The sequence below is a fragment of the Pelecanus crispus genome, chromosome 9, assembly GCF_030463565.1.
Source record: "Pelecanus crispus isolate bPelCri1 chromosome 9, bPelCri1.pri, whole genome shotgun sequence".
NCBI lineage: Eukaryota > Metazoa > Chordata > Aves > Pelecaniformes > Pelecanidae > Pelecanus > Pelecanus crispus.
Window position 1 is genome coordinate 27501028 of NC_134651.1, and position 23978 is coordinate 27525005.

The 23978-nt window shown below is 43.9% G+C and overlaps 1 protein-coding gene across 8 annotated transcripts; it reads left to right on the top strand.

Moving 5' to 3' along the window:
* The first annotated feature begins 769 nt into the window (after positions 1–769).
* SAP130 (Sin3A associated protein 130) lies at positions 770–21989 on the top strand. 8 transcript variants are annotated; one of them, XM_075716000.1, is made up of 20 exons: positions 770–881; positions 1795–2030; positions 2637–2795; positions 4551–4662; positions 6194–6318; positions 7133–7257; positions 7838–7988; positions 8209–8299; positions 8582–8686; positions 9764–9905; positions 10177–10298; positions 12875–13177; positions 14219–14396; positions 15687–15791; positions 16539–16900; positions 18306–18554; positions 18853–18978; positions 19916–20019; positions 20706–20819; positions 21040–21989. In XM_075716000.1, the coding sequence occupies exons 1-20, from the start codon at positions 770–772 to the stop codon at positions 21196–21198; spliced, it is 3180 nt and encodes a 1059-aa protein (XP_075572115.1). In that variant the 3' UTR covers positions 21199–21989. The 8 variants fall into 8 exon arrangements, with proteins under 8 accessions (XP_075572115.1, XP_075572116.1, XP_075572117.1 ...); XM_075716001.1 differs by having other exon boundaries at positions 14222–14396; XM_075716002.1 differs by having other exon boundaries at positions 14222–14396; positions 18309–18554.
* The last annotated feature ends 1989 nt before the right edge of the window (positions 21990–23978 follow it).

A 23978-nucleotide genomic window follows, 5' to 3' on the forward strand; every position in this document is an offset into this window, starting at 1 on the left:
CGGTAGCGGCTCAGCGACGGCTGCCGCGGAGCGCCCCGGGCACAGGTAAAGCCGCGGGCAGCGCGCCCGGCCCCGCCTCCCTCCGGGGGCCGAGGGTGGCTCCGGGCAAGGGCTGCGAGAGGGGGGCGGTGGCCGCCGCTTCAGTGCGCGGCGGCGAGGAGGAGCCCGCGCCCGGCGGCAGCACGGCGGAGCGGTGCGAGCGGCTGAGGCAGCGGCAGAGAGGAGAGGGGCGGGGCCCTGCGCGGCGGCGCCGGGACCGGGACTGGGGCGGGAGGACGGGAAGGGACGGGGGTAGCGCAGGACAGGAGAGAGGAGAGCAGGCCTAGGCAGGGCAGGGCAATGACGGGCGCTGCGGGCCACGCTCGGTGCGGGCAGGGGGGGCCCCGGGCGCCGCCGCGCTCCCGGGAACATCCGGGCCCTCCGGCCCCTCACGGCGGCACGGCAGGGCGGGCACGGGCGGCCCTCATTGGCTAGCGCTGTCCTCCCCGCCATTGGCTCGCCGGCGCGTGAGGTCATTAGTACGGTCGCTCCTCACTGGCTGGGGAGGCCTGCGCTGGATTGGTCGGTGTGGTGGGGGCGCGCCGCATTGGCGCAGGGTTGGCAGTGCCGCTAGCGCCGCGCCCAATGAGCGGGGCGGGAGCGGGGGGCGGTGCTGTCGTCGCCCCCCGTGAGACGGCGGCGGGGGGGGGTGGGTGGGCGGGGGGGGTGCGCGCCGGTAGCGTGACGTTCTGTGACGCAACTTAACGGTCGGCGGTGCCCGCAGGCGGACATGAGCTCGCAGCAGTTCCCCCGCTCGGGCGCACCGCCCGCCGGCTTGGGACCAGCGCCGCCGCCCATCCCTACCAGCGGCTCCGCCGGGCTCATCGCCCCCGCCGCCACAGGTAAGCGGGCTCCGGGCCCCGCAGGGGACGCGCCCTCCGCCGGCGGCCGCAGCCGGCTCCGGGGACAGGGAGTGATCCCGGCGTCCCCGGCTTCTCTGGCGGTCCCCGATCGTGTGCGGGAATGGGGTCGCGGTCGCACCGGGCGCTGGGAGGGAGGAGCGGGGCGGCCCCGCGGGCGTGTGGCAGCCAGCCCGAGAGCTGCCTCGGTCACGGATGGGAAGAACAACGTGAAAATTTATTTGGTTGCTGACTCTGAAAAGCGACGTCAGGGCAGAGCTGTTCCCTTGCTCGTTTTAAGTGCGTTTGCTCGGCTGCCTGCGGCCCTCAGCTCGCCTTCTGCGTATTTCTAGCAGAAGTGATGGGTGGATATGGGAGTGTTTCATATAGCTGGAAATGGGGTGGGAGCCCGCATTCTGGTTACTGCTGTCCCTGCCAGGATCACAGGTTTTCAGCAGGCTACCAGAAGTGATTGCGGGGGGAGTGGCTTCATTTTCAAGAGGGTTTATACTTGGTTTTCACCTTGATATTCAGATATGTAATGCATTAAATGAAGACTTTTTAATAGTACCTATTTGAGGTGGGACTTTCTGGTAGTTACTTAGATAACTATGTATTTTTCACTTGAAAGAAAAATTAGTCGATATTTGTTTGAAGAAGATGTGTAGATGGACTTCTTGGAGATGACCCCAGGTTGCCTGGCTTTACAAAGCCTATCAGTTCAGAGGGGAACTGGCAGAAGCAGTGCCAGAATTGCTAGAGCTTTCATCATTGGAATATGTTTAATTGTAAGGGTGAATTTCTTTTATTTAGATTGTTTGTGACATCACATCTCTGACCTGGTAGGTAACCAATGCGAACTTGTTAAACTTTTTTACCTTTTTCCTCAGAGTTCCCTTTTTCTTTTTTTCACTAGTGAGTGATGAATCTAGTCGCGACTCAGAAGTTGCTCCTAGAGAGCACATGGGCCCTGGCAGTTCTATACAACCTCGAGAAGAAAAGCAGGAACCAGTGGTGGTTCGGCCATATCCACAGGTTCAGATGTTGACGCAGCACCACCCTGTCCAGTCTGGTGCCCCGGTGACAGTGACAGCACCACCAGCACATTTGACTCCAGCTGTCCCGCTTTCCTTTTCAGATGGACTTATGAAGGTAATGAGGAGGTTCACAATTCATAGCAAAAAAAAAAAATACAATCTATATTACAAGTTAGAGTGTTGAGCAAAAATAAATTACACCAAAAACTTCCCTGCTTTTGTTTTTTAAGCTTTCCTTGTGTGCTTCTACTGACTGTACACTGCCTCATGGGTTTAGCTGTTACATTAGATACACTGAGGACTTCACAGTATCACAGCATTATTTTTGAGGGGGGTGGGTTTTGTTTATCTCTTAAGAGAAGGGTGATTTCAGTCGGTTTCTGAAATCTTCTCTTTTCCCTGCAGGAGTGGATGAGCATATCAAATTAACTGTTAATGCCCAGTGTCTGTAGGGGAATGCCATAGCCCTGCCAGATTCCATCTGTGACTCATGCTGTATGTTAGAAACTGCGTATTTCCTGTACAAAAGATGCCCTTGCTTTGTCCCAAATGAAGATAGAATAGCTCTAAATGACCAATATCCTTCCTCTCCAAATACTTAATTGTATTTATCCTCGTGCAAAGCTTTCTCTCCAGGCTTTGACCCCCAGAAATGATTTCTGCTTCAACATTGAGCTCTCACTTGGAGTTGCCAACGTCTCTGTCTTTGTATTTCTTGTAGCCTCCCTTGAAGCCCACCATGCCCAGCCGGCCCATTGCTCCTGCTCCACCCTCGACTCTCTCGGCTCCCACAAAGGTTCCTGGGCAAGTTACTGTGACCATGGAAAGCAACATACCACAGGCTCCAACAATTCCTGTGGCAACAATCAGTGGGCAACAGGTCTGGTTTGGGGTGGTTTGGGTTTGGTTTTTTTTTTTCTTTTCCAGCTTACTACATGGCCAGATCAATACTAATATTGGTACAATGGAGGTGGGGTCTTGTAGCAGGAGGGAAGGTAGAGGCAGCAGGCTTCCCCATTTAGTGGCCCCTGGTTGTTGGATCAGTTCTGCTTGGAGCATTAAACCTCAGACTCAGTTATCACTAGCTCTTTAGAAAGCTGCTGATTTGCTGTAATCATCCAACTGATGTAGCACAGCGAGGCTGTGATAGCAGAGCCATATCCAAAAGCTTCTGTGCAGCTGAGTCTTTCCTTAAAAGCTCCTGCTGTTTCAGTATCACTTGGAGAATTTCCAGTGTAGACAAACTGCTGGGATTCATCACTGCAGTGTTCTTTAGCTCTCCTGGGAGCAGATCAGAAGAGACTGGTGAATAGTTCATGGGTTTGCAGTGTATTCTTATGAAATCACTAGTAACAAAATTGGGGGGGGGGGGGGTGTACATAATGCTTTAGAAATTTTTTTCCCCCCTATAACTTTGACTGCAGAGCCAGTCCTTGTGATTTGAAACTAGTTTGCCAGAACACTCATCACTAAACCTCTGAAGTCTCAGCGTTTTGATGTAAAGTGCCTTTAGGTGGGTTTGAGTCAGGCTGGCTAAGGATGTACAGCAGTTTCAGTGGATTTTTAGCTTTATTAATATCCTTGGGAAGTCCAGAATTATTAGAAAATAGAATTAATTTGTTGCAGCATTTGTCAGGTTCCCACTATTCTCTTGACTTTACTGGAGAGGTGGTACGAATCTATGCCTTAAGTCACTAATGGCAGAAGGGCCATCTCTCTGGTTGATATGTGGGTGACTGCTGACTGACTGTCACCCATGTGCCAACCAGAAAAATAGATCAGTGAAAAAGATAAATGTTTACATCTTCCACACACAATGTCAGCAGGTTCTGTAACTTTACCTTGTAGAAACATCTGCCTCTTTCCTCACTCAACTTGTAAAGCATGCAACCTTTGTACACCAAGTATTTCTACAAAATCTCTTCTCTGTCTTTGGGACTTGGATACATTAATACTGTTAGTGTGGTGTCATGGTTTAACCCCAGCCAGCAACTAAGCCCCACACAGCTGCTCACTCACTCCCCCCAGTGGGATGGGGGAGGGAATCAGAAGAGTAAAAGTGAGAAAACTCATGGGTTGAGATAAAGGCAGTTTAATAGATAAAGCAAAAGCCATGCACACAAGCAAAGCAAAACAAGGAATTCATTCACTACAGCCTGTCGGCAGGCAGGTGTTCAGCCATCTCCGGGAAAGCCGGGCTCCATCATGCGTAACGGTTACTTGGGAAGGCAAACGCCATCACTCTGAATGTCCCCTTTTTCCTTCTTCTTCCCCCAGCTTTATATGCTGAGCAGGACATCATATGGTATGGAATATGCCCTTGATCAGTTGGGGTCAGCTGTCCCGGCTGTGTCCCCTCCCAGCTTCTTGTGCACCCCCAGCCTGCTCGCTGGTGGGGTGGTGTGAGAAGCGAAAAGGCCTTGACTCTGTGTAAGCACTGCTCAGCAGTAACTAAAACATTATCACCAGTGTATTATCACCAGTGTTTCCAGCACAGATCCAAACCATAGCCCCATACTAGCTACTATGAAGAAAATTAACTCTATCCCAGCCAAAACTGGCACATGTGGCCATTACTTCTTGTCAGCAGAGCTGATCATTTATTTTGTGTTTTGTTATTTCTTTAACTCTGCAGGGGCATCCTAGTAACTTGCATCATATCATGGCTACCAACGTGCAGATGTCTATCATCAGAAGTAGTGCTCCTGGGCCTCCACTACACATTGGAGCTTCTCACCTACCTCGAGGTAAAGATCTAGCTGTGCTATCCCTGCCTTCTGTTAACAGCCTCTCAGGGGAGGTGCATCTAGCCTTCAACCGCTAAAAATTTTCCTCACTGCTAAGGCAGCTAATACCTCAGCTATTAAAACTGCTAGCATAAACAGGTGACTGCTGGCCTTTCAAGCATTATGTTGCCTTCAGCCATTTAGGGCAGGACTGTGGGACAGCATTTAAAATGCTGGCAGATACCGGCATGTCTGTTATTCTATTTCTGTGCTGTGAAAACAGTGAACACTTTCAAGACAAAATATGCACTGGTAACGACTGACCTGTCCTGCAAAATGTCATGTATGTTCTTGGTAGTAAGCGTTGTTCACCTATGACAGTGGCACTTGAGCAGCTGTGGAGCATATTCTTGTACCCACTTGTCACAAGATCACTTGTGCATTTTTGTGCATAATAACATATCGTATTGCATGCATTTGCATTTACCCTTGAGTTAAATGCTGGTGCTAACTACAGGCTCTCGTCTCCCAGGATTTTGGTTGCTACAGCTTACAAAACAGGAGTTCAGCCCATTAAAAGAAGCCCTCTGCTCAATACAGTCTGTCTGATTTCTGACCGCAGTTTTACTTGCAAAAAGCTTACGGGTTCCGTTTCCAGTTCAACTTTTAAACTGATCCGAATTCAAAGAGCATTTACATTTTTATTTCTTTTTATATTTGATGTTACTTGGTCACGCAAGAAAAATAAATTGACATGAGCAAAGACCTATCTTTTACTAGAGTAGGTGGAAGGACTGTGCAGCTTTATTTGTAGCTGAAGTAAAATTTAGTTTCGTTCACTTGGTTCTTGTGGGACAGCTGCCACAAACTTTGTATTGTCACTTAGTGCATGTTTTCTTTTTTTTTTTTTCTTCCTGCTTTTATTCTCTTAGCTTGAAATTACCTTTTGAGGTAATAATTTCAGTTAGGGACATCTGCAGAAGCTATGCAGTCTAGTCCATCGAATAATTTCAGGTTATTTGCCTTTGACAGCAATTTCTTTTGATCAGGAGACAGCCAACAGTAGAGAAATTAACCAAAGTCCTATGCTGTTGTAGCTTAAGAGTTGCATGGGATTTTTTTTCTGGTTTATTTTTCTTCTATTGCACGTGTAGTTTTCTTTGGAGCTTCATTGGGTGCAGGGAGATTATTGTTGGTATCAGGTGACTTATTTACACGTTAGCCCAGTGATCAAACTGTTTAAATTATTTCTACTGACTTCCATAGCTTGGAATAGGAAAAGATTGGATTTGCAATATAAGGTTATTATAGGGGAGTAAGAAGTATCAATAAAGCCAATTCGTTGAAAATAATACCTACCCTTCCCCACATACTTTTGTGAACCTTACGTATATTGGTAGCAAGCCTTTTAAACCAATGTCAACTGAACTGACGTACATGTGAAATACATTCAAACTGAAATGCATACCAGCTACCATCAGAGTCTGTCTCTGCAGTCATAATGGAGTCATTTGGGTGCACGGTATTTTAACACACTTGGTTTGTTTCCCAGGTGCAGCGGCTGCTGCAGTGATGTCCAGTTCTAAAGTAACTACAGTCCTGAGACCTGCTTCGCAGTTGCCAAATGCAGCTACAGCTCAGCCAGCAGTTCAGCACATCATTCATCAGCCAATCCAGGCAGGTAGCAGCCAGGCAGCTCGGCAGAACTGTGACCACAGCTCCAAATCCTTCCTGGCACTTACTTGTAATTGTGTATTTACTGGGCTGAGGCTACTGTCAGTTCTCTTCCAGTTCTGTTTCTTGGGTAGAGGTTTGTAACAAGTAGTGAAATAGTTGCATTAGTCTTGTGGTTTTATTTCCTTCATAGACTTGGTGCCAGAAATTGGGTTTTCAATTGTCTCCAAAGAGCTTAGAAACTGGGAAGAGGATTTAGTTTAGATATACTCAAGTTTTAAAGTCTGAGAGGTCTGGTACGATATGCTGGTGTTGATTTATTCTTAAATATATATATATTGATGTAGAATAAAAAAAAATCCCATTTTAATATGCTTATGTATGTCTCAACTTAATATACATGTATAAGGAGAAGATTGTAGATACCATCTCCCTACAATAAAGGGTTAAACATCTCTACTTTGTGCTTTCAGTTAGCATCCCGATGCAATCACCTTTGACTTCCTGTACATACTTGGATCAGGGTTTCTTTTCATTCTGAAGGGAACTGACCTTTGGGTTTTTTCCCTAAAGACCTTCAAGGGAACCGATGTTAATTTTGTTGGTTACTGATTCCTATGACATACGTGCTTTGTAAACTAGGACAGATCTGCTTAGGAGCTTGCAGATAAAGTCAGAAAGACTGGAAATGTCTTAGAATGCCAAAACTTAGTGATAAGATCTAGAAAAAAACAGTTATAGCCAAGTAATCCCTAGCTATTATCTAAATAGCAGAATTTCTTTTCTGAATGTGTCTCTTTCTGACTCATTTTTATAGTCTCGTCCTCCCGTGACAACTTCAAGCACTATTCCTCCAGCTGTGGTGGCAACTGTCTCGGCCACAAGAGCTCAGTCCCCGGTTATAACTACAACAGCAGCACATGCTACGGAATCAACCCTCAGGTAAAGACACTTTGAAATCTCCAGTGCTCTGACTTCACAGGGGAAAGGGAAACATACATGTTAATCATCCAGAGCTGATAGTCCTCTAGAAGTGGGATGATGTAATACAAAAATAGTAATGCTTGCACAGTGCAAATGCTTTCAGTTCTGTGAATAAAAGTTACTATAAATGTGAACTGTTGCTCTGTGTTCAGAGAAAGAAGGAGCTTAATGAATCAGTTGTGATCACCTGCTTCCTGGAAAGCAGAGCTGCTGTTGTAGCAACTTGTAGCTAATTCAGCCCGTCTTTTTATGAAGACAGAGTGGAAAAAAAGACACACAAATGTCAAAAAGCATCCCTGACAGAAAGTCTTTGTTATTAACTGATAACGTGTTACTGATAAGTCTGCCCTCCTAGTTGGGTACTTAGGGAAGATGAGGACAGAACAGTGTAGTTAAAGCAGCATAAGAATCTTGACCATATACTTGATAGCAGTGCTGCTTTCAAAGAGAAAGAAACCAAGGCCTGATGTGTGTCCCTGCATCTTTCATATTTAGTATCCACGTGGTTATCTTCATAACTATTTTTCTTTCTCTGCAGTCGACCCACCCTGTCTATCCAGCAGCACCCACCTTCTGCAGCTATTAGTATTCAGCGGCCTGCACAGCAGAGAGATACAGCTACTCGGATTACACTACCGTCTCACCCAGCTATAGGAACACAGAAGCCACAGCTCCACACCATGGCTCAGGTAAACTGCAAGAAGGAAAGAAAAAAACCAAACCACAAACCCTCTTGCTTCTAGCTGTCTCTCTTGTTTCTGTCTTGAGTGCTAAGATTAAATTTGGGAAAAGAGTTATATTAGGTTAGAAATTCATGTTCTTTACAGTCAATGCAGCATGATTCCATGCTAAGTAGATATTTTAAATGTACTAGTCTTTTGACTTGAAGGTTTTCTCTTCTTTTCATAGAAAACCATTTTCAGTACTGGTACTCCAGTGGCAGCAGCAACAGTGGCACCTATTTTGGCAACAAATACAATTGCTTCAGCAACCACAGCTGGTGAGTATTCATAATGCTATTGTGGAAGACTTGTGGGGTGTGGTTTTTGTTGGGTTTTTTGTTGTTTTTCCTCCTTGAAGATGGGACCTGATTACCATAAATAGAGAATTCCTCAGAAGTAAAGACTGCATTTGCAAGTGCATGTGCAGACTTCAGGAGAGAAACTGCTGGGTTCTTCAGGCAGATTGTCTGGGTTGGGGTTTTTGCCCTCTTTGGATATGGATACACTGGTGTGACAGGGCTCCGTAGAAAGATCTTGTATGTTTTTTTCTTTTTCTTTAGGTTCTGTGTCTCACACCCAAGCGCCTACAAGCACCATTGTCACCATGACAATGCCCTCCCATTCTTCCCATGCTACAGCTGTCACGACCTCAAACATCCCAGTTGGTGAGTAATTTCAATTTTAAGAAGAGTGTGTACTTGATGCTTCAATTTTCTGTTTATACTAGTAGTGTTTGTGCATATTAGCAAATTCAGAAGGGGAAGAAAATCAGTTCAAGCTGGGAGAAAGCAATTAACAGGTCTACTGTGGCGTAGCTTTTTTAATACCAAGAAGAAATAGATGTTCTAGGAGGAGTGAGTAATAAAATGGCTCATTAACTTACTCAATTGAATTTTTAGACAAACTTGGGCCTTTTGGCATTTCAGCACCTGCATTGTGTATACTAGAAGTTGTAACTGCTTGGTGATAGAATATGGCTTTCATAGTTGATTTTGTAACTTCATTCCTGTGCTTCTTGAGGCATTAGGTGTAGCCTAGTCAAGTTTGGTTAGTGTGTTCATTTGGAGGTAAAACACTAAGGTCTAAAGGTGGGAAACTGATTTGACTTAAGTGTGGAATCTGTCCAAGGTGTTTCCTACAGAAATGCATGTTTCCTTTTGTTCATCTCTGTTTTCCTGCCTGCCTCCTTCGTGTTCTTTTGAAATCTTCTAGTATCTTTCCCTGCCATAAATTTCCAAGGAGTGAAGTTGTATCTCGATATATCAGTGTTTCCTGTAAAGCTTTTGTGGGCGTTTTCTTTCTTTTCTTGGCCTCTGTGTATGTATACTTGTCTGCCTTGATCTCATTTCCCTTGGTCTCTGTCAAGTTCTGATTTGAAAACCTGGATAAATAAGTTCTTGACAGCAGAAAGGATTGGACTGATCCTAAGTAAAAAAAAAAATCACTTGAGCACTGGAGTAACTTAATCTGTTAGCAAGTATAACTTATATATGCATTTATAATGTCCTTCTAACCTGGTACAATGTGATGAAAAATGCTTTGTTTCCCTTGCTCGCTCTTCCTATTGAGGAAACCTATCATCACCGTGGACAGAAAATCATCTGGGAATGGAGTGGGTTTTTTTATTTGGTGGGGGCAGGGAGTAGTATTGGGGTTTTTGCCAGAAGGATTAATCTTGTCTTTGCAGTGTCTACCAACTTTTTCTTTGACTGTTAACTGATTACATGTTTGTCTCTATGCAGCTAAAGTTGTTCCTCAGCAAATCACGCATACTTCTCCCCGGATCCAGTCTGATTACACAGCAGAGAGGAGTAATCTCATACCCCTCTCTAGTCACCGGGCTTCTCCAAACCCAGTAGCAATGGAAACCAGAAATGACAACAGGTGGGGAAATAACAGCTCTGTGAATGAGAGTGTGTGTGAGTAGGTTTTGAGTGCCTTGCTACTTTTCTAGGTTCTGATATGCTGGAAATAATGCGTTTTAGAAACCCAGGAAGGGGGTGATTTGGTAGTTTTGAATTAATCATGATAGTTGAGATACTTGATAGCTTATGACAGTTGAGATTACAAAACTCAGGGAGCGGCCCAAAGGCAGGGGTTGAAGGCAAACTGTTGAAATGGTGTGTATAATGCTTGCTCTCTTTGACACCTGTAGGCAGTCGGTGCCTGTCCAGTTCCAGTATTTCTTACCAACGTACCCACCCTCTGCTTATCCTTTGACTGCGCACACCTATACCCCCATCACCAGCTCGGTGTCCACCATTCGCCAATATCCAGGTAAGACAAGCTTTGGGACAAGCTGACTTTGATGCTTTGTTCAGTTGTTAGCTCATACATGAGCTTTAGTGATGGGAGAAGCTAAGAGGCTTTTATGCTTGATTCTGACAATTTATCACAAAAAGTCTTTGGCGACTTGTTGGCTGAGGGTAAAACTCATGGGCAAGGGGTATTGAACTACTTCAGAGGTACTAAACACAGCTAATAACCATTTTCTCAGGAGTTTCACATTTGATATCCAAGGGTTTGCATCTCTAAAAGTTTTTGATTCTACAAATCAAAGCAGTTCAACTCCTCCAAACCAGCTCTTTGATGCATCTTCATTCCCTGGTGTTCTGACAAGCCCGTTTTAATCTCTTTCCACATGAGTGTACAGTTTGAGAGAGAAACCTGATCCAAAAAATGGAAAAAATAAGCTGCATTGCACACTTCTGCATTAATGTTCTATTTAAAAGAATGGAGCAATTAATGTGTTTGAACTGTTGCAATAACTTGCAGACAGTCAAAAAATCATGTGTAATGTGAGCCCACATAGTCCACCCAAACTTAGGTCATTCTGTGACAAAATTTGGAGCGCTTTTAGGTAAAACTGAGTGGTTTAGGACTGTTCTCTATAATGTGATAATCTCCACAATCTAAACCCTAGGAAGATGCATGATTTGGATTTTTATGCAACATTTGTGTCTGCTGGCAGCATGTTACCCTTGAGCAGTATAGAGGGAATTTGGAAGGACTTGGAGGCGGCAAAACCTATTTGCTGAATGGGAAAGTATGCACAGAGAATGGAGTTATTTGGGCTCGTTCTTTCTGTTGTTGAAATTCCAGTGAAAAGTTGCAAGTCCTGACCATGTCATGTCAGGATTTGAGGTGGGCTTCAGGATAATGAAATGACTTGCATAAGGGACAGGTGAGCTGCTTTGTACCTTCCTGCACTTTGCCTGAAGGTTTTAAAGGAGAATGTGCAGATGAGTGGTACTTGGTGTTGGCAGCTGTGGTTGAGGAGTGGTTACAGAGCCCCTGACAGAACATGATTGCACACTATCAGGAGTTTCAGTTTTGGTGGCATACTGGGGTGGTAGTAAGCTGATGCTAATTTTTCAAAAAGCGGACATAGGTTCTTCAGCAGGAGCTCATTGACAGAGACATTTTGCTTGTTAAATTGACTTGAAGCATCAGCTGAAGGTACCAATTATGACGGTAACTGGTGACAACTTCAAGTAGACAATTCAAGGTATCAGGAGGAACATGCACCTGTGCTGAGCACAGCCAGTTGAGGGTTTAGATAAAAAGTGCAGAGGAGAGTCTTTAGAAGATCACTGAGATAAGGAGTGTTAGTATGGAATTTTGAGGAAGAACACTGGCTTTGGCATTCCAAATGCTGGTTGTTTTTATATAGTCTTCCAAAAGGATTTTGTTGGATAGAAAGTTCTGCAACAAGAGTGTTTTGCATAAGGTGCTCCACTAAGAGAATTAATGCACTATACTTTATACAGAAGCTGTTTTCAGGGACCTGGTGCCTGATTTCAGGGTTTTGACAGCTGGTTTTGGAGTGTCTTGTCAGCACAAGAACTTGATTGAAAACCTGTGACAATGAGAAAAACAGCTTGTTCTGCGATGAGAGGGTTCTCCATTGTTAGCAAGCAAGTCCATTGTTGGCGAGTTTGCACTTGCATTCTGTGTATGGCTGCAGAAATAGTGGTACTGTTCTGTAAAGACTGGAAATCTGGAGATCCAGGAACTGCAGGTAGTCTAACAGCATTGTTAAATGCTGCCTGGGAGAAGTGTAATACGTTGTGTAGTACATCTGATCATAGTTTCTCAGAGCTGTAAATTCAAATAAATGACTTGAACTTCATAGAACAGGTGCTTCATTGGGAGCATCATTCTGCCACAAAAAGCTTTCGTGTTCATTTTAGTTGCGGGATCCAGCCTACAATTGCAAGCCCCATTCCGAGTCAGATAAGATTATACTCAACTTCAGAACAGTTTGTACACTTATGCTAAGTAAAATTTTTTTTTATGACTATGTGGCTGGGGAAAGGGGATAAGGAAGTAAGTCCTGTTTTAAGGTACTTACACTTGAGTCTCTGCTTGCTTCTGTACAGTCAAAGGTTTGGTGTTTTTAACTGATGCAATGATAAGCTCTGTGGAAAGACTGTCTTTTGAAAAGAAATGCCTTAGGCTTCTTTGCATTTATTCTGCTTAAAAAAAAAAGTGTTGATACTACAAGTACTGTAAAATAAGATACTAAGCAAAAACAGTGCACAGCTTTCTAAGACTGGAAACTGGGTACAGAAGTACAATTTGAGCCTAACCAAAAGTGGACTTAAACTTGATCTTTTCTCTCTTGTTGCAATTTGAAATAGAAAATGGAATGGACATAAACAGTAACGTTTCATTCTTCTGGCAGACAATCTGGTCTCTCCACTCTCAAATTTACTACTGCAACAAGCAGGCTGGCAAATTAATTTTTCAAAGCAAAATAGTCTTTGAAAGTAAATATTTGAGAGGTGCTAGGGGGAACCGAGGTGACCCACTGGGTAGGCGTGACGAGGTGTCTGTGTTGCTGCTCCCAGTTTCAGCCCAGGCGCCCAACTCGGCCATCACGGCTCAGACTGGCGTAGGAGTGGCCTCCACTGTCCACCTCAACCCCATGCAGCTGATGACTGTAGATGCGTCTCATGCCCGTCACATCCAGGGCATCCAGCCGGCACCCATCAGTGCGCAGGGGATCCAGCCAGCACCAATCAGTGCCCAGGGCATTCAGCCAGCACCAATCGGGACGCAAGGACTGCACCCTGCTGCACCAATTGGCACGCAGGGACTGCAGCCAGCACCAATCGGTGCTCAGCAGCCACAAGCTGACACCAAGACTTCAGGTAAGAGCAACCAGGAAAGTCTGTGCTTTGGGTCTAGTCAGAGCAACTGAGTATCTGTCCTACAAATTTGGCTTGGCTTTTTTTTTTTTTTTTTTTCTTCTCCTTTTACTCTGACTAATGATCTTGTTACAGTCTCTGTGGTCCAGTAGTGGACACTAAATGCATTCATCCACATATTCTCCTAGCAAATGTTTTTTACCTGTTTCTTAATTTATTTTTTTTTTAAGCGTGCCAGGTGGACTGTGTGGGTAGCCTTGAATGGGTTACTTCAGTGGAAAAAACTTGTAGTGCCTGAGCTTAGATGATTGTCTTCAGTAAGGCCTTGTGGGGAAAAATCATTTACAAGTAAATGATGTTCTACAAACTATTCCAGCTACGCATTAGATCACAGGAGCAATTAAGATACAGCCAGGTACCTTCAGCAGTTGGTAACCTGATCTTGGACTGTGATAGAAACCATCTTTTATTAAAAATGATTGGTCTGATGAAACTCCACCAACTTACTGAAGAAATGGAATATGGTAACCAAGAGAATATGCTGTTGCAGAGCTGGCAGGCATATTGCGTGGTGACTTCCTGACTGTCTAAATGCTCTGCATCAGTTAGTTGGCCAAACAGGCTTTGGCAGAAGGTCAGAACATACACACAGCCGATGGTGCTTACTTGCAAGTGGCACGTATTGCCATGTAGATGCAACTGGGTCAACAGAATAACACTGCTGGTAGTGTTGGTGATCTCCCTAGTGATTTGTGCATTTTCCATTTCTTCTGGAAAAGATTATTTCCCTAGCAGCAGTTGTTAGGCAGGAGGTAGTTTCCATCTTCCCTGCAGAAGGTTCAGTGATCAGATCGCTTGTAGCAAAAGTATTGCTTACAAAATGGTCTGAAAGCACTGTAGTTAAAGACAGAGGGATTCAAGGAAGCATGGACAACATATGCTCTGCAAACACCTGCTTTGTCATCAAATTTCCTTAAGTAACTGCTGCTTTTTCCTCTCCGTATCTGTTTTTCTCTCTGCTGTGCCAATGTCTATCCTTCCCAGCAGTAGTCTTGGCAGATGGAGCCACCATTGTAGCCAATCCTATTAGCAACACATTCAACACGGCTTCTGCAGCAACTACAGTTGTGCAAACCCATAGCCAGAGTGCCAGTGCCAGTGCACCAGCCCAGGGCTCTTCCCCGCGCCCAAGCATCCTCCGGAAGAAACCGACCACAGATGGGTGAGTAGAACTGAAGATGACATGTGAATGACGTTCTGTGCAATCTAGCCTGGCTAAATGGAATCATTTCAGTGGAGATAACAAAAGTTCTAGTAGATTGTTCCGTCAGCCAGTGGTTGTGAGTAACCTGCTGATCTGTGAAACACAATTCTTTTCCTCCCCCAGGGTAGGATATAGTTTTCTTTTACTGTCAGTAATAAAATGAGAAGAAGGACAGTTTGTTCTCCTAGCTCTTGAAAGTGACCTTTTGAGGGAAAGTGGATTTGAGGTTTTTTTTGCTTAGTTAATAAAAACAAAGAGTTTATAATCTACTAAAATTGGAATTTTGTGCTTTGTCTTCAGTGCTTTTCTTGGAAGAATATGTGGATGAGTAGCAAGGGTAGGATTAGTACCCTGCTGTGAAATCTGATTAGGACAAAGGGAGGGAGCAACTTAAACTCTTAAAATATTTTATGTTGTCTGTCTGATTTTTAAATGCCTGAATAAAGAGGCAAGAGACAGCTTTAGAATTAACAATGCATTTCCTCCCAACTAATGACTGAAAACATTTGGAATTGATGTGCCCTATGAGACTAAAATTACCCTTTTTGGGGGGGGGGGGGGGGGGGGTGGAAAACTTTTTTTTAAGGCAGAGAAGCTGCAGGCTGTAAAACTGGAACAGAAATTAAAGAAGCAGAGGTAGATCAATAAAGATTGCTTCCATTTGAGAGGTTGACTATTTTGGACAACAACTTGACTTCCAGCCCCACAGGAGACTGAATAGTCTGTAAAATACTTTTCTGTATTCAGCCCTGCGCTGAATGTGCCTAATATCCACATTCAGGGCTTGAGGTCTTGGAGTCAGGCTTTGACACAGTCTAGTCCAACTAACGAAGCAGATGCCTGTCTGAGCACTGTTTAGTTCCAGATGATTTGTTCAGTCTTGAAATAGCAGTGGAGGACAGTGGCATGGCCAGACCTCCCTTTGTCTACTGTTGGAGCCTGGCAGTCTCAGTAAGATGCTCTGACTGGCAGGATGAAAGTAAACCTGGCATTCTTGGAGAAGCCCTAAGTGGGAGTGAGGCTAGGCCAGAGCAACTAATATTTTCTCTTTAAAGAAATTATAACATGTTATTTGAAAAGTAAAATGAGACTTCCTGTAGCAAGTCAGTTATACTGAGGACAGAGTGCAGTGATACAGCTGTGACTCCTATCCTGGTTTGGGCAAGAGAGGGTTGATTCCTTTGCTCTCAGTGGTATTTGTCTTTGCATCAGGGAGGTGGGACTCTTAGATCTGTCTGTCTCTTACAGTCTGGCAGTCCGGAAAAGCTTAATTCCACCTCAGCCACCTGAAGTAGCTAGCACGCGTGTCGAGAGTACTATGCGAAGCACATCTGGATCGCCAAGGCCTGCTGGGTAAGACTTTAGGAAACAACTAACTGCATCATAATAGTTTCATTATATTTGTTGGATTTGTATTCTTTGGCTATTGGAGCGTTTTCCTTTCTTTTGGGAAACAATCTATTTTGAATTTGTCAGTGTGATGACTTTGAACAGACTTGACTAGTTCTGTTGTGAAGCTGAGGCAGTAGCCTTTTAAGATGTGGTTATGAGCTTTTATAGAAACAAACAAAAAACCCTCTGCTGTTGTGAAAGATAGGCCTCAAAACCTTTTTCTGTAGTTCTTGGAAATTAATGCTGAAGAAAGGTAAATGGAGCTTCTGCCCTGCTTCAGTTGAGTTCAGTGGCTTTACAATTCATTGTTTTATAATTATTGGCCACAGTGGGAGCTCTTGCCAACAGAGGATGAGGGGCAGTACAGCTTTGGGTAAAAGTTCCTTTTGTCTGCATTGTGAAACTGTCTTGATTCTTCTACAAGTATTTTGAAGTTACCTGGAATTAGTCATGAGATTTGCTTGTTACAATGAGTGGAAGAAAATAGCATCTATAATAAATACAAAGGATTAGAAAGGGAGTGGAGGAAGAAATGTAATTGAGATGACACCTTCTCCTGTTGTTAAACACGTTACTGAGCCAGGTGTAACTTGCGGGTGCAGGAAAAACTGGATAGTCTGAATCCAGCTCGGCTCATTCACGTTGTGCTAGGTGGTCATGACTGACATGCAGTTAACTTCAGTTTGTTTTGTATTTTTTATGTTACAGTGCCAAGCCAAAACCTGAAATTCATGTGTCCATGGCCACTCCAGTCACTGTGTCTATGGAGGCAGTGTCTAATCAAGGCGGCGAGCAGCCCACCATTGCGGTCCCCCCCACCTCCCAGCAACCCCCCTCTGCCATTCCAACAATCATCGCAGCAGCCAGTCCCACTTCGCAGCCTGCAGCAGCTCTGTCCACCATTCCAGGAGCCGTCCCGGCTGCTCCACCAACTTCTACCACAATTGTGGCAGCACCCGCTCCTCCATCAACCATGAGTGGTGCCCTGTCAGCCGTGCTGGGTCCTGCGGTACCAGAGATAAAAATCAAAGAGGAAGTAGAGCCTATGGACATAATGCGACCAGTATCTGGTAGGTAGTTGTTAATCATCAGGTTGTTTCTTTTGTTGTCGAGACAGCGTAGAAGTCAGGAGGATTTCAACACCTCCATCCTGAAAATGAAACTGCTTCTCTTTCATGGTGGCACAGAATACCAAAGGGTTCCCATATGCCTTATTGCTCATAAAGTTCTACTTTGCCTTCTCCCTAATCTCCCATGAAATCACTTGTTATTGTGACTGCTTTGTTCATGTTCAAATGATCCAACTCCAAAGAGCCTGTGTGAATTCCTTGCTTAAAAGGCACACGCTCAGCAGCAGTACCAATATATTGTGAATCAGTACAGTTCATTTCAGTTTTCTGGCAGTTTTCTTGTAGGTGAAGAATTAGTGACCAGAGTAGGACTTCATGGGGCCCTCCTGTGATTCATGGATATTTTTCTCTAGAACTCTTAAAAAATATTTATTATATTGCCTTACTTATCCAGCTTGGCCATAGTTGCTATCAGATGGTATGATAAGTAAAATTCAGATCCTTATGGATCTCAGGTCACACACTATACAGTGGCACAATGATACGAATGCATCCCATGGTCATGGGTTATGTGGTATCAGAGTTCTGTTTTAGTTGTTGGTTTCATCACTTTGCTTAAAGCTGTATATTGTACTGTGATGGAAGAAGCTGCTTGCTACAGATGTCTCTGGAGCACGGGCAGATAGCATTAGGCTCTTCAGGGCTCTTTTCTCTCTCACTGGCAATTGTGGGTATGCCAAATTGTCAAGAGATCCCATCCCAGAAACTTTTTGTTGCAGCCTTAGTCATGGCTTATTGAGCTTTTCCCTCCAAATGTCAAGATGTGTTCCTTCAAACTACCTGCCGCTGTGCTGCCTGACTTCAGAGTGTGTTGATTGGTGCAGTAACCTACTGACATGGTGCTGTTGACTTGGCAGTACAAATGGACTCTTGCAAGGAGTACTGCAGTCCCGGTTTGATTGCGTGTGACTCTACTTACATGACAAAGAGGAAGGGGACTTAATTGCTATTGACTATGATCTTTGCTGGTGCACATACAAAGATTTTTTTTTTTTTTTTAACCGTGACATAAGACAGATGTTAGCATGGATTCCTTTTTGTAGCATTCAACTAACATAAGCTTCAAATATGAAGGAACTGAGGGACAGTTGTCTCTGCTCTCATTCTTTATGCTCTTGTACATGAGACACTAAAGATCTTAGGGTATAGGCTTGTCCTAGCAATTGTTGCTGGCTTAATATCTGGCCTTCTACACTCATGGAGCTGAAGTGCACATACAGTGGAGTCCATGCTCCTCACAATGTGCTGAAACAGCAACTACTGTTGGAGGTAGTCTTCAAACAATGCTAGTGTGTTACCTTTACACTACTGATGGTTTGGGTTTTCTTCCTTTCCTTCCTTTCAGCAGTCCCTCCTTTGACTACGAGTACTGTGTCTCCATCTTTGGCATTGCTGGCCAACAACCTTTCAATGCCTCCAAGTGATTTGCCACCCGGTGCCTCCCCAAGGAAGAAACCCCGTAAGCAGCAGCATGTCATCTCCACAGAGGAAGGGGACATGATGGAAACAAACAGCACTGATGATGAGAAATCCACTGCCAAAAGTTTGCTGGTGAAGGCAGAGAAGCGCAAGTCTCCTCCAAAGGAGTATATAGGTAACGTCATCTCTGATATCTTTTTTCCTATTCAAATGAGTATTTTTGCCTCTCAAAGAAGGTGCTCTGTCATCCTCCTGCTTTGAAAATATAAATAATACAGAGTCCCAAGTATCGGTTTCTCAGCATTTTCTGTATAGTGATGTTCAGGGAAATAACCTTTCTTGATATATAAACCATCGTTTTGTATGAGGTAGTGCTTACCCATCTTCTGCTGGAGTTACCATGCCATGCTGATCTCCTACTTTCACCTACTTAATGATGATAATAATAGAGTTCTCCCTGGATCCTTTTCTAGATGAAGAAGGTGTAAGATATGTCCCTGTGCGTCCAAGGCCGCCTATCACATTGCTCCGGCATTATCGCAATCCTTGGAAAGCCGCTTATCACCACTTTCAGAGATACAGTGATGTCCGGGTAAAAGGTCAGTCTGCTTCTTGTAGTTTGACAGTTTTCATTCATCCAGGATGAACCACTTCAGTGTACCTGGTAACGGTGCCTTAGGAGCATTTGTAGCTAGCTGGTGTTGATAAGCAATCCTACAAAAAGGTTTTGATTGCAACTTGGAAAACAAGGGTTGATCAAGTGAGCTAATGACTTTCATTAGCTAGATGTTGCCTAAATCTCTTCCGCTCTCAAGATAAAGGAGGAAAGAAACGAAGGAATTAGCTATAATTTTGTAAAAGAAAAAATCATGTGGTTATTGAGAAATGTATTTACGTACAGTGATAAAAACTTACTAAAGAAAGTAATCCTTAAACAAGGGACACGCTGTGGTGATATGCTACAGTTTAGTTTTCTGATTTTCTTGCTATCTAACAAACTTGCCAGTTTAATCAAAAACATTCTAGATTTAGCGTAACTAGTCTTGTCAACTAACGAATGGGCTTTTAAAGAAGATTTTTTTTTTCCTAATATGAGGAAAATAGAGATAAGATACTGTTTTTTAGGCTTTTTAGCTAGTATCTCAGAATTTTTAAGCAGATTGGGTTTTCAAAACTGTAAATACATCAAGGAGAGAGTAGATATGTATTTCAGTGGTAAAGGATGGACCCTCTACTTTTTCAGGCAAGGTGTTGAAACACTGAGCACTACCTTTTTTAAGTTGGGGGGGAGGGGGGCAGGATGGGACACAGGATATATTTTTTTCTGGAAATGCAGATAACCTGTTAATAAGCGAGAGCAGTGGTCAGATAACTGGCAGATGGATAGCTATTTTCCTATCCGAATCAAAACGTTGCTTGCTCTCATTTATTAAGATGCATGGAGAGACAGAGTTGGGTTAATGTTTTTGTTTGAGAAGAGAGGCCTGGCGAACTCCTGAAATTTGAATAACATACCTTTGTATTTCCCGGTGACAGAAGAGAAGAAGGCTATGCTACAGGAGATTGCCAGTCAGAAGGGTGTATCCTGTCGTGCGCAAGGGTGGAAGGTTCATCTCTGTGCGGCACAGCTACTACAGCTGGTAGGTGAATGGGGCTTGCCGGTTTCCTACGACATGGGGGAACACAGAGTTGCATAAGACAGGAGGATGTTTTTACAAACTCAGTACATGGTCATCTGACATTGGGATACCATAAAGGAGCTGGTGTGTAGTGCCCAAAGGGAGTGGGACGTGCTTTCCCCTTTCTCAGGAATGTGGCGTAAGTGGCTTGGAAACTTAGAGTGTTGGTTTTGATCCAGACATAAGAGCTGATGTATTTTGTACAGATGATCAAAATTGCCAACTCCCTCCTGCTGATGCACAGGTCTGAAGAAGCGTCTGTTTGGGATGGTGCGGCTGATCTGAGGAGGCAGCACTGATCCACATTCCTGGATGCTTCTGTTTCAGGTTGGGGGTGAGGTAGGTGCTCTGCATTCTAGCACCAAACTCCCCAAAACCTCTGCATTCCTGGAATAGTATTGTGAGAAACAGGGGAAACAGTTCTGGTTAGGATCCATGTTTGTTCAGAAGTGGAGCAATCCTGTAAATAGGATGTTAGTAAGAACAATAGTGCCACACTCTACATCAGAGGCTCCATCTTCTGAATTACTAACATGAGCAGCTGAGAGGGGAACAGATTATCATCTTCTCTGTGTAGCTTTCTTAATGCGGGCGAATGTTTTCTGGCCTAGTGGTGAACCTTCTGATGAAGTGCTAATGTCTTTTAGACGAACCTGGAGCATGATGTGTATGAGAGACTGACGGCCCTGCAGGAGGGACTCATTCCTAAGAAAAAGGCAGCAACCGATGATGACTTGCATCGAATCAATGAACTGATACAGGTAGGTTCCTGTGGCCTCTCAACCCAGCAGAACCACTTTACCCTTAATTACAAAATATCCTACTGCAGTTAGTAAGAGCTAAAAGTGGCTTAAAAAAAAAATCACATGGGTACACTTCCTGTGTTTCCAGTGTCATCAGTTATAAGTGGTATTACGAAAAGGTACAGTGGTTGCTTAGACTAGGTGGTCTGCTGTTAATGACAATAGTGTTTCATTTCAGGGGAATATGCAGAGGTGTAAACTTGTGATGGATCAAATCAATGAGGCTCGAGACTCCATGCTAAAGGTGTTGGATCACAAGGATCGTGTTTTGAAGCTTCTAAACAAGAATGGAACTGTCAAGAAAGTATCCAAATTAAAGCGAAAGGAGAAGGCGTAAAGCCAGAATAATGACTCTGGAAATAGAGAACGTGTACAGAATGGAATTGAACCTTTTTGTAGTTTGGGTTTATTTTTAAGCAGAGCATCTGAATAAAAAGGATGAGTTTAGGGAGCAGATGGCAACAGATGGACATGTGAAGCGTGGTGACCTGAAGGGATTGTCACTGATCTGTCATAATGAACAAAGATTTCTCTCAGGCTCATCCCTTTTTAAAGTCTTTCCAGTCCCATTTGTTTAACCCTCCTGATGTGTCAGTGCCTACCAATTGGAACTAGTGATGCAATGTGTAGTGGGCAGTGCTCTCCTTCTGTTCCGCAGCTTAGGAGTAAATGTATACAAGGTGTGTATACACCTGTAATGCAGGAGAAGATTCTGCAGGGGACACCAGGAGGTTGACATACAGGTGTCGAGCCAGACAGCAGCCATGCTTCAAAGCATTGAAAATGACACTGCTTTCAGTTACCCATTCGGTTCTTGTTCTTCTGACCTCCCAGTGTCTGAAGTAGCCTTCTTAAACCAGTGCCACTGCACTAGGAGATCTGCCACACTCAGAATCTCCAATGGCTCCAAAGTCCTAGCTGTGTCAAGTTAAAAAAAGGAAAAAAGGGGGGGGGAAATCATATCAAAGTGATTTTTGTAGTGTCTGTGAGTGTGTCTATGTTGGTGCTCTGGGATACTTGTTTTGAAGTACCTCTTGCAACAGAGGACTTCCTGTAGCTGGTGTAATGTTAATTGTATGTACCACATACATCCTGAAAACATTAATAAAGGACTTGGAGTTTTTTGTATGTGAGCAGTTTGTATACCTTTATACTAGTGAAACTATTCAACCTGTAAACTCAAAAACAAGTTAAAGCCTTGAAAGAAGCTTTCTGGGGAGAAGAAACAGAATGTTGGAAAGTAGTTGGCCTCTTGTGCTGCAGAGGGAATAACTTAATTCACATTTCAGCTCCTGAAGATGCAATGTGGATTGCCCCCCCCATGCACTTGTGCATTTAACCTTAATCTTTTAGAAACGTTGCCAAATCTGTTCATTATTAGTCTCCTCAGCAGGAGGCTTCAGTTTCATGAACTAATTCTGTTTTAAGAACACTTCCCCCCCTCTCTCCATCCAGTTATAGGGCTGTTATCTTGACTTTATTCAGAACTGAGTTCTTTCAGAAATTAGATTAGAAAAAATGGTATTTAATTCCTTATTTGTGTTGTGTGGGGTTTTTTGGGGTGGGTTTGTGTTGGGTTGTGGTTTTTTGTTTTTTTTTTTAAACTAGGGAAGTACGTACCATGTCCATATTCACATGGTTCTCGTGTTTTTAACACATGCAAAAAGAACTTACTTCAGATATGTCTGGCTGGCAGTCTCGTTTTCATATTAGTTTGATTTTACTTTTTAAAATAACACTTTCAGGGTAAGGTACAATTCTATTACTAAATTTACAGTATCATTATACTAGGAAGGTTATGATAATTGTTTGCTAATTTTCTTGGCTAGAAGAAAGAAAACCTCAAACTATCCCTACAGTTTTACAAGCCCGCAAGGAGTGTGTGCGAATGCATGTGTATGTTGAGATGCAAGAGACTCTGGCGCAGCGCAAATTAAAGTGTGAAAGGTAAGACATGAAAAGGTGTGAATTGAATAAACCGCTGCTTATCGCCTTGTATTTCTTATGCTTCAGAACAGAACATGCACAACTGGTCAGTATTTGTTTGACAGTGTCATGGTAGTAAAACACTGACACCACCAACGCTCCCAGGCTCGTAAAGACTCTGCAAGAAGCTCGCTCACGATTATAAAGTTGCCTTTTGTAGGGTTAAGAACTGTTTCACATTGTTAGCAAAGGGCTTTTGGATGAAATCTAAGGCCTTACCAGCAAAGGGTGAGGTATTTTGGGGGGAAAGGGAAGGAAGGATTCTTTTAAGGATGGCAGAAGTTAAAAACTTGCTCTTAATCCTTTCTTCTCAGCTATTGTCACCCGATTCTGTGGGGAGACTCCTGTGATAGCCTTGAATACCAGCTTATGAAAACTAAGGTTATCATCTAGACTAAAAGGATCATGCTATTCTATAGTCTCAGGATGGTAATAATTTCAGTGTTGTCCTAGTGCTGCAGAAACCGTATAGATTCTGTAGGAGAAAGCAAGACCCACTGACACTCAACTGGACTTCTCCAGCGGATGTTTTCTTGCCTCTTATTTATGCTTAGATGAGGAAATTCCATTTTACAGTCTCAAAGAGCTATGCCGCTTTGTCTCCTGAGGTTGAGTGTGTAGTGTGCTTATACAGGGATCTGCAAAAATCTGTTCCTCAGCTTTCTTAAGCGTTCTCAGAAGGAAGTTAGAAAGTGGCTTGCTGCAGGCTTCCTGCATCGCGTAACTTGCTGTACACCGAGAACACGTCATACAGCCGGAGCGCCCTGACTTTCACCGTAATCCTCATCCCAGAGGATTGGGAGAGGATGTACTCAAAAGAACCAGCTGTGAGAGAAGCCTCTCCTTTGAGAGCGTATATTGAGCCTCTATTTTTACAACATGTCCTAAAGCCATTGATGGAGTAGCTACTCCTCTGCGATATTTGTGACAGGGTTGTGTAGAATGGGGGAAGGATTGGGGTGTCCTACTGGGGATGGGAAGCAGCTAGAAGTATTACGCAGCTTTCGTTCTGGTGCGGTTGCGACACTTGCTGTCTTCGTGCTACTGCGAAAAACACGTTTTACATCGTACTGTAACCGAAAGCTGCGCGGCGGCCAGGGCTGGTTTGGTCACTGTCTTTGCAGGCAAAAA

Coding starts and splice junctions, on each gene's coding strand:
- SAP130 (XM_075716000.1), top strand. CDS start 770: ATGAGCTCGCAGCAGTTCCCCCGCTCGGGCGCACCGCCCGCCGGCTTG. Junction 10,299..12,874: donor CACCATTCGCCAATATCCAG/GTAAGACAAGCT, acceptor TGCTGCTCCCAG/TTTCAGCCCAGGCGCCCAAC. Junction 16,901..18,305: donor CATAATGCGACCAGTATCTG/GTAGGTAGTTGT, acceptor CCTTCCTTTCAG/CAGTCCCTCCTTTGACTACG.